Source organism: Apus apus, chromosome 14 (genome assembly GCF_020740795.1).
Source record: "Apus apus isolate bApuApu2 chromosome 14, bApuApu2.pri.cur, whole genome shotgun sequence".
Lineage (NCBI taxonomy): Eukaryota > Metazoa > Chordata > Aves > Apodiformes > Apodidae > Apus > Apus apus.
This window is the reverse complement of record NC_067295.1, coordinates 759,659-773,919: the sequence shown is the minus strand read 5'-3', so window position 1 is coordinate 773,919 and position 14,261 is coordinate 759,659. Positions and strand designations below refer to the sequence as shown.

General features: G+C 44.6%; 1 protein-coding gene across 6 annotated transcripts in view; it reads left to right on the top strand.

Moving 5' to 3' along the window:
* The window catches only part of RBBP6 (RB binding protein 6, ubiquitin ligase), a 29,175-nt gene extending 19,253 nt beyond the window's left edge, over window positions 1-9,922 (top strand). For 2 of the 6 annotated variants that reach the window (XM_051631797.1, XM_051631796.1), the window contains 8 exons: window positions 350-711; window positions 1,622-1,718; window positions 1,799-1,877; window positions 1,968-2,025; window positions 3,150-3,512; window positions 3,865-3,966; window positions 5,391-7,136; window positions 7,925-9,922. In XM_051631797.1, coding sequence (XP_051487757.1) covers window positions 350-711; window positions 1,622-1,718; window positions 1,799-1,877; window positions 1,968-2,025; window positions 3,150-3,512; window positions 3,865-3,966; window positions 5,391-7,136; window positions 7,925-9,497 — 4,380 coding nt within the window. In that variant the 3' untranslated portion in view covers window positions 9,498-9,922. The remainder of the gene's footprint in view (window positions 1-349; window positions 712-1,621; window positions 1,719-1,798; window positions 1,878-1,967; window positions 2,026-3,149; window positions 3,513-3,864; window positions 3,967-5,390; window positions 7,137-7,924) is intronic. The other 4 variants (XM_051631802.1, XM_051631801.1, XM_051631800.1 and 1 more) reach the window with 3 other exon arrangements.
* The last annotated feature ends 4,339 nt before the right edge of the window (window positions 9,923-14,261 follow it).

Below are 14,261 nucleotides of genomic sequence, written 5' to 3'. Positions count from 1 at the left end.
CTCCTTAAGCAGGGCTAAGTTGCAGAAGGTTAAATTTACTTTCAAATACATTATCTGTTCTTACAAAAGCTTTGCAACTTAAAGACAGTCCAGCAAAATCAGGTCCTGCTTTTGTTTAATATGATTGCCTCACTTTCAGATTTGGTCTTAACACTGAAGTACTTTAAATGCTTGAGTTACCAATTATTTGTTTAAATGTTTAATGTGATGTGTTCATATCTATATGTTGATTTATTTTAGGAGTATTAGTATTTACAGGAATGCACAAGTAATTTTGCTCTGTGGAGGCTTTTCTTTGTGGATCTAGTGAAGTTTCATATTACCTTTTTCTAATTTTTTTTTCCTCTAGGCTGTGAACAACTTCAAAAATGAAACTGGCTACACAAAAAGGCTACGTAAGCAGGTTCAGCAGCAACAGCAGCAGCAGCAGCAGCAGCCGCCACCACCACCTCCACCTCCACCTCCACCACCCCTCATGAGACAAACCATCACACGCAACCTCCAGCCTCTGCTCCGGCCAGCCATTTCCAGGCAGCAGGATCCAATAATGATCCCATTAGCTTCTCTGGCCTCTCGTTCTGCTGCTTTGTCATCCTTGGGCCCTGGTCCGTCACCTGGGCTGCCAGTAAATCCGTCTTCTGTCATTGTCTCTGATCTCCCTCCAGCAGTGTCCCTGTCTTTGCGTGGTGAAAAGCCAGATGGACCTTTTCGGTAAGTGGATCTGTAGATCAGCATGAATATAGGAGACACCAAATGCTGAAGTTAGATTCTTCTTGAGCTTCTGAGCTAGCAATTTATGTCTCATTAGTGACAGTTCCAGATAATTTCAGAAGTTCTGGTTTTTGTTCTTACTTGGAATGGGGACACTTTGATAAGCTGGATGTGTGTCTCATGCAGGAATTTCCTCAGAAGTGTTTCTTGTTTGGTTCCTCTATCAGTCATTCAGCACAGCTTTACCCTGAAAGAGGAACTTTTTTTTCCAGGATTTTAAGTGCCTGGCAATTCCTAAAGTAACCGTTTAGTTATGTCAGACCATCTTGAGTGCGTTAATTTCTCTTTAGTGCTGAGGAAATACTTTCGTGAAAAGTGTAAAAGCATCAGTGTTGGCAAAACTGTCCTGGTGTTTTCACATTACTTTGTTCTACAGCGTTTCTATCATCAATATTAGGAAAGTTAGTGTCATCCTCAGTAGTACAGTGTTGTCAGTGACACATAATAAATGTAGAAAAACAGTAAGTTTGAAGTATTTACAAACATGAAAGTCTGAAGTTTGCAACCCAGTTAAGACACATGAAATTACATTACAAATCTGTGCTGTTGCTTTGGGCTCCTGTCCTTTGATCAGCTCTTGAATCTTCCAAAACTGAGATTCGTTTTGTGGGTTGTATGTTCTAACCCATTGATGTGCAGCTAGCTGCCTGTGGCAGTGCCAGGCCAGACTGACTGCTCAGCAGTGCTTCACTTGGGATTGGCTGACTTCACTTTTGCCAATCTCATGAAAACTATTTTTAGTATTTTTGTTCCATTTACAGTAGTCAGTCTTTTCCTACCTGGGCCTTCATATTCCAAGTAGTACTTAAAAGCAGTGTTTGTAATGTAAAAGTGTGGTTTTTCATTGTAGTGATGCTGATACTCTTTTACCTCCCGCTGCTCTGGTTTCTGCTGCTGAACTGTCTAAATCTTCCCCTCTGTCGATCAGCAGTTTGTTGGAAGAGAAGGTAAGTTTTATTTCAATATAGGCAACAATTGCTGTGTTTTAGCAGAGCATATTTTCTAACTGTTTGCATTTATTCCCAAGGGCTATCAGGTACCTGTACTGAGACAACCAGCATTACCGAGTCTTCTGGGCCCTCAAGGACAATCAATACCCACAACTGGTAAGTAACTACAACTTAGAATTTCTTCTAAAAAATTACCTTTAGATCAACTGAATGTGTCATTTTTTTTTCCTCTCCCCACTCCACAAGGTCACCCAATGAGAGCTGGTGCCATTCGCTCAGCAGGAGGCAGACCAGGCTGGGAACTGTAAGTGTTCTCAGAAACTCTCTATATTACTGATTGTAACCTGTAAAATAAGGCTGTAACACATAACGTATGTAAGAGCTGATTTCTAATGAAATAAGAATGTATAGATAGTTGTAGAGAATACAAGTGATAATGAGTATTTAAATGGCTCAATTTGAATTAGTTTTAAAAGGGACATCTGTGCTTGCGATAAGATTATTTAAAATAAAACTCCAGTACATAACTGAATAGAGGACTCTGGAAAAAATTAACACTTTTTGAGGAAACGATAATTTACATATGAAATTAAATATAATTAAAAGATCAGATGGGAAGCCACCCTTTTGATTACTGGCTGAGTAGGGCTGAAGAAATTTATTTCCTAATAGAAATCAGCCTTCAACATACTTGTTTTAACATCTTAGTTGATACTGATTCAGCAAGTGATTGGAAAAGTCAACGCTGTTACTTTATGTCAACTTCAGTTTCTGCAATTGAGTTATCTCAGCCAGGCTGCTTTCTCTCCATTGCAGAGAGAGGAGCCTGGCTTACCTAATACTGCCGTGCCAAGTTAATTCTTCCTTTTGTATATGTTTGTTATAGATTGTAAGGGTACATTGTGTTTCTAAAATCTTAATCAAAACAAAAACCAGGATCCAGACCCCAGATTATCTAAAATCTCAAACTCAGTAAGCAAGAAAATAACAATTTAGGAACAAGACCAGGCCAAAGACATCATCATAAGGCAGCAGCATAGGAGGTGTATGTGGGAGAAGTGAAAGGAAGCTCTAGAGGAGGGTTGGCCAGTATCTGCTGCACTTTGCAGGGTGGAAGTGTCAGGAAGGGGCAGAGAAGCAGTGAGCACTTGGCACATGGAAGGTGGGAGTCTCTTAAGCACGGGCAGCCTCCATCCAGAGCCACCAATAGAAGGAGAGAAGACTGAGGGAACTGCTGGGGGTGAGGATGTGGAGGGCAAGTAGGAGGATCAAGAAATGGGAGTAGTCTCAAATGAACAAAAAGCAGAGAGAAAAGTGAGCTGAGAACAAAAGCAATCCTCACTGTGGCCCTGCTTCATTCGCTTTCCTCTTTAAAATCCAGGCAGGGCATGACAAACAGTGACACCTGTTTTTGGGTTTCTTTATTAGCTCAAATCGAGGACGCCCACATAGTGATCGTGCCCAAAGGACTCAGGCCCCAACACTACCAGCCTCAGCACCAGTCTTTGTGCCTGTGCCTCCACCTCCCCTGTATCCTCCACCACCCCACGCACTTCCTCTTCCTCCGGGGGTACCACCACCACAGTTTCCTCCTCAGTTTCCACCTGGTCAGCCTCCATCTGCTGGGTACCCTGTCCCCCCTCCAGGATACCCCCCAGCTCCTGCAAACATGTCATCAGCTTGGGTACCAGCAGCAGTACCAGCGGCTCATTCAAATACCATCCCAACGACACAAGCACCTCCCTTATCTAGGGAGGAGTTTTACAGAGAGCAGCGGAGACTGAAAGAGGAGTAAGTATTTGGCTGGGAGCAGTTGTGGTGGTGTTGATGTTTGTGTTTCGGTGGCGCATCGGGCTGCGGTGACGCTAAAGTGCATCTGACATAAGCAAAAATGACATAGTGTTTTTTTTCCAATGTAGTTTTTCGTTGCGGATGGTAAACGTGCAAAGCTAAAACAAGACAAATGTAATTCTAAAACTTTACCTAGAGCTTGTAGGAATTCTTAATTGTTTTTGCTAAAATAGGATGTTCACCATTTGCATGCAGTATACATTTTCTCATATTGGCCATGTTTGTTTCTTGATGTCTTTTTGTAATAAAGGTCAAACTATAATTGTAATAAAGGTCAAACTTATTTTAACAGGGAAAAGAAAAAGTCCAAACTTGATGAGTTTACAAATGATTTTGCTAAGGAATTGATGGAATATAAAAAGATTCAAAAGGAGCGTAGGCGTTCGTTTTCCAGGTAACTGCTTTACGTGTCCGTAACGGAGAAGCAGATTGTCTAGAGGAATCAGGAGGAGTTCCACTCCACCTCTATTGTTAGATGGATTGGATGATTCCAGGGATTAGCAGTGATAGCAGTGTCATATGTAGGTCACTAGCTTAAATGTGGCAGAGATTACGGTTGACTGATAGTTACAGTTTGCAGCAGTTGTTAAGTAGCAGGTGTCTCTGTTACTGAAGTGTCTCTGCAGTGACATCCCTCACCTCCTGACAGCCCTGAGGAGGCCAGGAACCGAACAGGCTTAGTTGCTGGATTTTCTGCATCCCTATTCTGACTGTAGCCATTGCCTCAAAGCACTTTGGAGGAGATATGGAAGAGAAATTGTCCTCATTCCCTCTGTTGTGTATCTCATGTGGATACATAAAGATATTTTTATCCTGGACTGCAAACCGGTGGCTTTCACTAGTATTTTGTTGATATTGTTAATTTTTTCTTAGGAATTAAATGATCAAACTTGTAATGAAATTTTACATTGGTGAAGGACTTTGAGAGGAGGAGTGATGCTAATGAACATATACAGAAAAAAGTGAAATTGTTATCTAAAAGATAATAGAAGACAGACTTGCGAAGAAAAAAACTCTAGCTGATGCTTTATATAAAAAAGAATCACTGAGGCAGGAATCTGAATAGCTCTGTGTTACTAATGCTGTAGCATCTTTCCTGGAGTAATGTCATTGACTCATAGAAGTGAGTTTAGAAGTGTGTAGATAAGCTTTTTCTTGCAGTGTGGTCACTCCCCTTGCTGAGAGCTAGAGGTGTGTGCAATGCAGGATGTCAGGCTACAAGTGTTGATTCAATAGTCCTGTATGTAAGATTGCAGTACAGGGATTTTGTGTCCTGTACAAGTCTCCAAATAAGTAAGTAGTGAAGTAGACAACGCTGGCATTTTGAAACTGAGCTTTACTGTCTTCAGGCTGAATCATGTTTTCTTGCTGTCTGGTGCTGCTCTGTAGCCATTGAGACTTGTTCTTTTTGCGTCCTACTGCAACAAAAACGATTTGCACTGCATGTAGTAGTTGTGGAGTAGTGGAAAATGTCCATGTTCGGGTACCAGTAGAGGCCAGTATACACCACCTGAAATCAGTCAGTAGCTGCGGTAGCTCATGTGATAGAAGTGAGTGGAAATAGACTTACTCTTCCTGTATGTATTTGAACTAACAAAGCAGCAGCTGGTCTGTCTTGTAAGCAGAAACTTGTACATGTTATGGAGTTCTTCAGTTTGCAGTAGCTATGTCAGCAGCTGACAGAAGCTTTGACATAAGCAGATGGAAAAAAAAAAAAAGCAAAAAACAAATAAATTTGGGAGGAAAAAATTGGGGAGAGTGGCTGTTTTGAATTAACTTCATTTATATATTTTTTGTATGTTGTGTTTGTGTTTTAAGGTCCAAGTCTCCCTATAGCGCGTCGTCCTACTCCAGAAGCTCCTACACCTACTCCAAGTCACGATCAGGTTCTTCCCGCTCTCGCTCCTACTCCCGCTCCTTTAGCCGCTCCCACTCCCGCTCCTACTCGCGGTCGCCGCCCTATCCCAGAAGAGGCAAAGGGAAGAGCCGCAACTACCGCTCTAGGTCACGGTCTCATGGTTATCACCGGTCAAGGTCGAGATCACCCCCCTACCGAAGGTACCACTCCCGGTCACGGTCGCCAGTCTTCAGAGGCCAGTCTCCCACTAAACGGACTGTACCCCAGGGGGAGGCGGAAAGGGAATATTTTAACAGGTTCAGAGAAGTTCCACCGTACGACATGAAAGCTTATTACGGCAGATCTGTTGACTTCAGAGATCCCTTTGAAAAGGAGAGATACAGAGAATGGGAGAGGAACTACAGGGAATGGTACGAGAAGTTCTACAAAGGCTACGCTGTTGGTGCTCAGCCTCGGCCTCCAGTAACAAGAGAGAACTTTTCCCCAGATAGGTTTGGTCCACCTGGGACCCGACGAGAAAATTCACCGTATGCTCGGGGACGCAGGGAGGATTATCCTGGTGGGCAGAGCCACAGAAATCGTAACATAGCTGGAAATTACCCTGAAAAACCTTCTGGAAGAGAGAGCCATGCCATCAAGGATCCTACAAAATCAAAAGAGAAGGAGGTGGAAAATCCACTGGGCGATGGAAAAGGCAATAAACACAAAAAACACCGGAAGAGAAGAAAAGGGGATGAGAACGAAGGATTTCCCAGTGCAGAGTTGCTAGAAGGTGCAAGAAAACCAAGAGAACCAGGTGCAGCAGAAGATGTTAAAACAGACTCTTTGTTCATGCTACCAAGCAGAGATGATGCCACCCCTGTGAGAGACGAGCCAATGGAAGCAGATTCTATTGCTTTCAAACCAGTGTCAGAAAAGGAGAAAAAAGAGAAGGAGAAGCCAAAAGCAAAAGCTGACAAGACAAAGCGGAAAGTTGAAGTGGCCGTTCCCCCCAAGAAAGATAGTACAGCAAAACCAGCAAAAGCTTCCCAAGAGAAGGCAGAAACTGATCGAGAAAAATCTCCTCGAGCAGAACCTCCTGTGAAAAAAGTGAAGGAGGAGTTGCCAAAGACAGAGAGTGTTAAAATATCTTCCTCTCAGAAGGATGAGAAGGCTCTTGGTACCCCACGGAAAGTTCACCCAAAAGCAACAAAAGATCACCCAGAAACTAGACCAACCAAGGAGGAAAAGGCAAAGAAAGACCATCCAAAAGAAACCAAGTCAGAGAAGCCCTCCAACAAAGAGGACAAGGCTAAAAAACCTGCTGAAAAAGGCAAACCTGATGCAAAGCCTGAAAAAAGAAAAAGAAAAGCAGATGAAAAGGTTGACAAAGAACATGAAGCCACTGCCACAAAGGCCTCTAAACCAGAAACTGCTGAATCAAAACCATCGCCAAAGGGGAAGACTGAACCTGATGGGGAAAAAGGAGAGAGAACACCAGAGAAGGATAAAGCTGGTTTTCTTAACAACCCTGCAAAAAAGATTAAACTCAACCGAGAAACTGGGAAAAAGATTGTGAGTGGAGAAAATGTGCCACCTGCAAAAGAACCTGTTGAGAAACCTGAGCCAAGCAGTAGCAAAGTTAAACAAGAAAAAGCAAAGGGAAAAGCGAGAAGAAAAGTAGCAGCAGCCGATGGATCTAGTTCAACTCTTGTAGATTATACCAGGTACCTCATCATTTCTTTTCATATTCTTGCTTTCATCCTCTCTCTCAAAAGAACCCATAAAATTCTCTATGATGAAAGCAACAGCTAATCTGTGCTAAATGAGTGAATGATCTGTGATCTTTCCTGTTAAACTGTACTTGGATCAAAATCAAGTTTTGTTAGAGAAAACAAGCAGTCTGTCCGGCACAGAAAGCTGATAAGGTTAATTCATTGCTGAGGTGTGTGACTCTAGGGACTTTTTTTGCCCCCTCTTCTTGCTCATTTATTTATTCTCTCTTCTATATTCTGTTGTGTGACATGTGTGACAAGTTACTGCTTCCATTTCAGTGTCTATAGAAGCAGGACTCAAAGCATTTAAGACATGGCTGGAGACTTAGGGTGGTGTCTTGATATTTAAAAAAAGTTTTTAAGACATATTTTTCTAAAGAACCACACTAGATAAAGCTTTGGTTGTATATGCCTCTCCATAATAGCTTGCTTACCTGTGAAATGAAGAACATGTGTCTAATTTATCTGCCGTTGGTAGAAATAGGACATGAAGGAATTACCAGATCAGACAGTCACCCATCTGATAATCTTGTGTCTTTGTTAATTAAATGTATAGTAGCAAGATACTAAATGAATTGATTGCTCATGATCTTAGCTTGTGGATTCATCCTTTCTCTTGTCTGTTCCCTTAATTGAACATCTTTTGAAAAATGCTGAAGGTTTAGAGTTGAAACAAAAGCCATGTTCTAGAATGATAGGAAGGTTGGCGGTGTTATTAATGTACCCATTTTTCTCTTTAGCACCAGCTCTACTGGAGGAAGCCCCATTAGAAAGACTGAAGAAAAGCCAGATACAAAGCGGACTGTCATTAAGACCATGGAGGAGTATAATAACGATAATACAGCCCCTGCTGAAGATGTCATTATTATGATCCAGGTCCCTCAGTCAAAGTGGGATAAAGATGACTTTGAGTCTGAAGAGGAAGACATTAAATCTACCCAGGTGCCCACAAACATAGGAAAACCTGCCAGTGTTATAAAAAATGTGAGTGCTAAGCCACCGAACCCCATAAAACACAATGAAAAAGAGACAGAGCCTTTGGAGAAAACACAGAAAATGACAAAAGAGGCAAGTTATGAAAGCTCCCAGCATGACACTAAAAGTTCAAAAAGTTCTATGTCAAATGAAAAAGGAAAAACCAAAGACCGGGATCATTCTTTGTCAGACAAGGACACTTCTGAGAAGAGAAAGAACAGTGTTCAGCCAGAAAAAGACCACTCAGAACGTGCAACTGAGCAAGGAAATGGAAAAAACATTTCTCAGTCTTCCAAAGACAGCAGATCTTCAGAGAAACATGACACTGGCCGTGGATCCACTGCTAAAGACTTTACTCCAAACAGAGAGAAAAAATCTGACCATGATGGCAGCAGAGATCATTCTAGTTCCAAGCGCAGAGATGAAAAGAGCGAATTAGCCAGGAGGAAAGAGTCCCCTTCTCGACCCAGAGAATCCACATCAGTCCAGAAGAGCAAGCCAAGGGAGGAGCGAGCGGAGCTGCCCAAGAAGGGCGCTGGAGATGCCAAGAGGAGCAGCCACAGCCCCTCGCGGGAGCGCAAGCCGGCTGAGCACAAAGCTGCTCATGAGGCCAAGTGGGCGGTGGAGGAACACAAACCTCCAGAGAAAAACCCAGGAAAAGAGAAAGAGAAGCCTGTACCAGAAGTAAAGGTCAATAAAGAGAAAGAGCCAGCTGTTAATAAACCACCTGTGAAACAAGAATCACCAGAGGTAAAAGCTGAGAAGGAGAATGTGACGGGGCAGAACGATAAAAGCCTCGTCAAGCCTAAACCTCAGGTGAGCAGCTCCTCACGGCTCTCCTCTGATCTCACGCGAGAGACTGATGAGGCTGCCTTTGTACCAGACTACAATGAAAGTGACAGTGAGAGTAATGTATCTGCAAAAGATGAGGAAGCTGCAGGAAAAAATCCAAAGGAAGTGAAAGAAAAGGCTGTTGTTGATAAGGTGAAAGAGGAACCAGCAGCACCTGCTGCAGCTGAGCAGCCTGAAGCGAGCAGAAGCCAGAGCCAAAGCAGCCCCAGCGTTAGCCGCAGCCGCAGCCAGAGCCCCTCGGAGAGCCAGACTCGCAGCCACAGCAGCAGTGCCAGCTCAGGAGAGAGTCAAGACAGCAAGAAAAAGAAAAAGAAAAAGGAGAAGAAGAAGCACAAGAAGCATAAGAAACACAAGAAGCATAAGAAACACGCGGGAAACGAGACAGAATTGGAAAAGAGCCAAAAACACAAACACAAGAAGAAAAAGTCGAAGAAGAGCAAAGATAAAGAGAAAGATGACCAAAAAGTGAAATCTGTCCCTACATAGAATGACAGATGATAAAAAAATGACTTAATTCCTAAGTCATCTGTATTAAATTTTGTTAAAATGTAAACGAATTTCAAGCGTTGTAAATAATGACATGAAAGACCCTGTGCTGCACTTAAAATATTGCTGCTTGGTTATTTGATTTTTACATCAGAGCTTTATAAAAGTGAACATTTTGTACAGAATTGTGAGTTGTGACCATGTAACATGAAAGGTTTTGCTGGGGCATCTTATTTTTAACCACCATGAATTAGTTTGGGTGGAGTTTACTGTACTGTGAAAGTTTTCACATTTGGATTTTTTTTAATTGCCTGGCAAAAGGAGCTGGTATCAGTTATAAAATATCAGCAGAATGATTTGCAGAATACATTACAGCCCTGTTATGTCACTTTTTGATTACAATAAAAAAGTTTTCAGTAAACTAACCAATGTGATGAGATTTCCAGTGATAACATCAGCAGAAAAAGAGGGGTGGTGGACAAAAGCTACCTGGAAAGGCTTGCTGGTAGCCAGTGTGTGAAAAACAGCATCTCAATGGGTTTGGTTTTGAAAAGGCTGGTAGGACTTTTAAGTCTTCTAAATGGATGCAGTGTGGGGACGTGCTGGCAAGAGGTGTGTTTTGTTTGTGTGCCAAGGGGACTTGTTTTTATATTGTAAAAGGTAGCATATGGCCCCAAAATACAGCCACTATTAACAGCTGCTACTAACTGTTTTAAAATGTTGCTTAGTAAGCTGTCACATTTCAATGTTGTTCTGGATTGTTTAGAAAGCTGTTGTGGTTGCCAGCAAACATTTACACATCTACTTTAAGGGGCCCTGTAATCTACGTTTTCTCTCACCGATGCTGGTCTCCAAGATGTTTGTGTTTTTTAAATAGAACCTTTATTGTTAGTATTTTCATCTGGTGGTACCACATGATGGAGAACTGACCCTTCCATTAAATGTTGGGTCAGCAGATTGGTTTGGCAGAAGAGGAAGTTTATTTATTTTTAAAGGTGGCATTGATGGCTGTTGTTCAGCTCTACATGGTCTGTGCCCGTGGTGGTGAGGCAAAATTGTGTATTTTTATATGACCTTGTGCTGGAAAAGCTGTAGTCTTAGCCTGTCTTAGTGCTCAGTTAAACTTCTTGCGAGCACTACAGCAGCATTGCTGATGCTGTGTCAGTCTCCTGTGAGTTCAGTTTATTCTGCACATTCCTTACCATTACTTTTTTCCAGGTGTATTGAGCTGAAGACACCTGGAGTGCAGCTAATCCATCTTCCATCAAATGGTGTTTGTGGAGGGAGGGAGGTGGAGGTCAATTCCCGATGCAGCCTGGGATCAGCCAAGGCTGCCTTTGTTACTGAGCTTTCTTTTCCAGTTCCTGGCTGAACTGGTGCCCAGCAGGAGGCTCAGCTTCTGAAGGAGCTGTTTCCAGATTGTTCTGGTACTCTTGCCTGGCAGGCTGAGGAGCTCATGTTTTAGAAGCTGGGGTTCATATTGTCATGGGATCAGCTGAGATTTGCCTTTTGCATCGTTGCCCTGGAACTGGGTTCTGCAGTAAGAATTTTAATTTAAAATAACCGTATTGTGAGCTTAGCCATCCACTCAGCACGGCTCCTGCAGGGATCTAGTGCTTGTCAAGCCATTCCATGTGCAGAGCTGGGTGGAGCAGGATGTGGGGCTGGTGAGGAGGCAGCTCAGGGGTGTGATGGCTCATGGTCCCTGGGGCAGGGTCACCTCCTGGTGGGCACCAGCCCGTCACAGGGGGAGGCAGCAGCTGCCCCTGCGTTAACAGGTCAGGAGAAGGAATCAAAGGCAGCCCAAGGTTGAAGAAGGCAACACCTCTGAATGAGACTAATTAAAAGGAAGAGCTAATCAAGGTTTGGAGCTTTCAGGAGTCCCTCTGGGCAGGGAGATACTGGGTGAGGTACTGGGGGAGGGCATGGCCAGGGAAGGAAGCTCCCTAATTAGAAAGGGAGCAGCGCTAGGTGGGTGGGAGCTCCTGGGGCTGTGCCAGCTGTGGGGTCAGTGCTCATGCAGAGGAGTGGAGCTGGACTCCTGCCTGGGATTGATGAGTAATAACTCATTGAAAAAAAAAGCCCCTGACCAGTCAGAGGACAGATTTACCTCTCTAGTTCCAGGATTATGAATCCAGGGCTTGTACAGGGAAGCTGGGCTCCAGATGGGAGGGCACCAGCTCCCAGGACGTCTGGGCTGGCACCAAGGCAATGGAGCACATGGGGCCATGAAGAAGGGTGATCCTGGGGCAAAGCTCTTGTCCCAGCCCCTAACGGAGGGGCTGGTGGGGACATGGCAGCCTTGACCCCTCCACCATGGCTTGTTTCTGGGGCCTCACAGGCCCTGTGGAGGAAGTGGGGGTGCAAAATCCACAGGGCCACCCTGTCACACTGCTCATGGCCCACTGATGTGGCCTGTCCAGCCAGAGGCCAGCCACAGCCCTGACCCACCCTGCTGGAGCAGCTCTACCCACGCTCACAAATGAAATGCTCTGCTGAAGTTCCCTGCAGTCAGGCCCTGGAGCTGGAAAACTCCCTGGAACAAGGTAGTGGTTTTGAACCCAAGCTAAAAATTGCAAACAGTTCTGTGTTTGGGAAATTTTCGATCTTTTTGCATTTCCTGATTAATTTCTAAGTTATTTAGCCCCATTTAGAGCCATGTGTTTGCATTGTGTGAGCAATTCATGGGGTTGCAGGATTCCTCTGTGAAGGAACAACAGAAACCTCCACAGCTTTGTGAATGCTGCTCTAATCTGCCTGGGCAGGGGCAGCCCCTGAGTGCTCCTTGTGGAGCATGTGTGGAAGATCCTTATTTTTATGTAAGCCTTGCTTTGCAAACGATTCAGTTAGGATTATTGTTGCAATTTACATTTCAACTGGAATCTAAGCCAGGGCTTCACATTATTTTTACAGACCTGGAAAAAATATTGCTGAGCTAGGTTTCAATTTTTTTTTTCCCAACATAATTTTCAGAAACAATATTGATTAAATGTGTTGTGATCATATCAGAGAATCAAATACATTAACAGCAGGAGAAACAGCTCAGACTTTCCCATTCCCACACTGCTCTGAGAGGGGCAGGTGCTGAATCCACATGAGCCCGTAGCTTCAGAACGGACGCACTCCTTGCTTCCAGTTATAAATTTTACATCTTATTTTCTATTTCCTGTATCTATTCCTATTGTCCAGACCATCCTCTGCCTGAAACACCCATAGGTGTGCTCAAATTATTGGTAAATATAATCTGTTAGGAGACCCTTTCTGAAGATAACACCTCTTATCTCGGTGCAGCCGCAGTCCTTGCCGCCAGGCTGCTGCCCCCGCAACCTGCCCTTGCACCTCAACCTGCACTTACCTTCATCTCCTCCTCCCTAGCTAGAAAACAGATTGCACATGAGGGCAGCATCAAATCTTACAGCAGCCGTTGTCTCTTCCAAAATATATTTAATGTTTTAAATGTCTGCAGATGGATTTCTCTCTCTCTGGATGCCAAAGAGGGGGAGCTGTGGGCCCCTCGTTACCCGACGCTTCTTGGCTTTTGACACTGCTCGTGTTGAATATGTTAATTATAGTTATTTAAAGCACCGGGAGGTTTCTGCTTTAGGCACTCAAACCTCTGTGCTTTTTGCTGAAGTGAAGCTGTTCAGGAGGTTGTGTCGTGTCGTCTGCGCCCGGCGGTGCTGCCTGGTGAGCTGGCACGTTTGCTGTTTGCCCAAAGCCAGCAGGGAGAGGAGTTTGCTTGGGTGTGATGTCTTTCATTTAGCCTCCCTAATGTATAATCTAGGAGTCAATTTCAATTAAAAGTGAAATGTTTTGACGATTCCCAGCCTTATTGTAATTCCCCTCTGCACAGAATGTGCTGTAAAATGATAAAGCATCAACTCCAGCACAGCAAAGCCAGAGCAGGCGCTTCTCTGGAGGCACCAGCTCATAAAATAACCAACTTGCTTTTGTCCAAACTCTACCCCGTTGAGCTTTTTGTGCCCAGTATTTGGTGGATCTCCAAGCCTTTATCTGCAGCCCACCCCTGGTGTTACGCCACTTCTCCAGCAGTCTTCAGTCTTCCCCAGTGCAAAACCAAACCCAGACAAACCAGTGGAGAACTGGTTTGCTCCAACCTGGCTGCCTCAAGGGGACACCAGCACCCCCTTCCCACAGGCAGGGACCGGAGAGGCAAACTAGCACTGGGGGGTGGAGGTGCTTGATCCCTCCTGTGGGTCTGGGGGAGATCCTCCCCAGGGCTGCTCTGGGGCATCATCTTTGTTTCCCATCAGTGTGGTATTTCTTTGCAGCAAAAGTGATTCCAATTCCTGGTCTGACTTTACATCTTTTTACCCAGGTGCCATGTGCCAATGTCTTCAGTCCCCCTGGAGGGCTCGCTGCTTCTGTGGGTGAGCATCTCCCTTCCCAGGGTGCTGCTGGGGCCTCAGTTCACTGGGCTGCCAGTGCCCAGGTAAGAGCTCGTGGGTGTGGGGCACCAGCTCAGGGTGGCACTTTGCACGTGGGCTCAGAGGGCTTCACTCCTCCCTGGCTCGGTGTGTGCCACACGTGAGCTGGCAGTGCCTGGCCTGGGCAGGTGTGTGGTGCTGCTGGGCAGGGACCAGGTGAACCACAAGACCTTGCAGATGGTCTCAGGTCCATGGCCCATGCAGGACAACAGCACCTTTCCAGACCCACCATGGCTGGGGCTGGTGTCACCCCCAGGCACAAGGGGCCGAATGTGCTCATGGCTGAGCCTGTGTCCCCATGTCCTTCCCCAGGCAC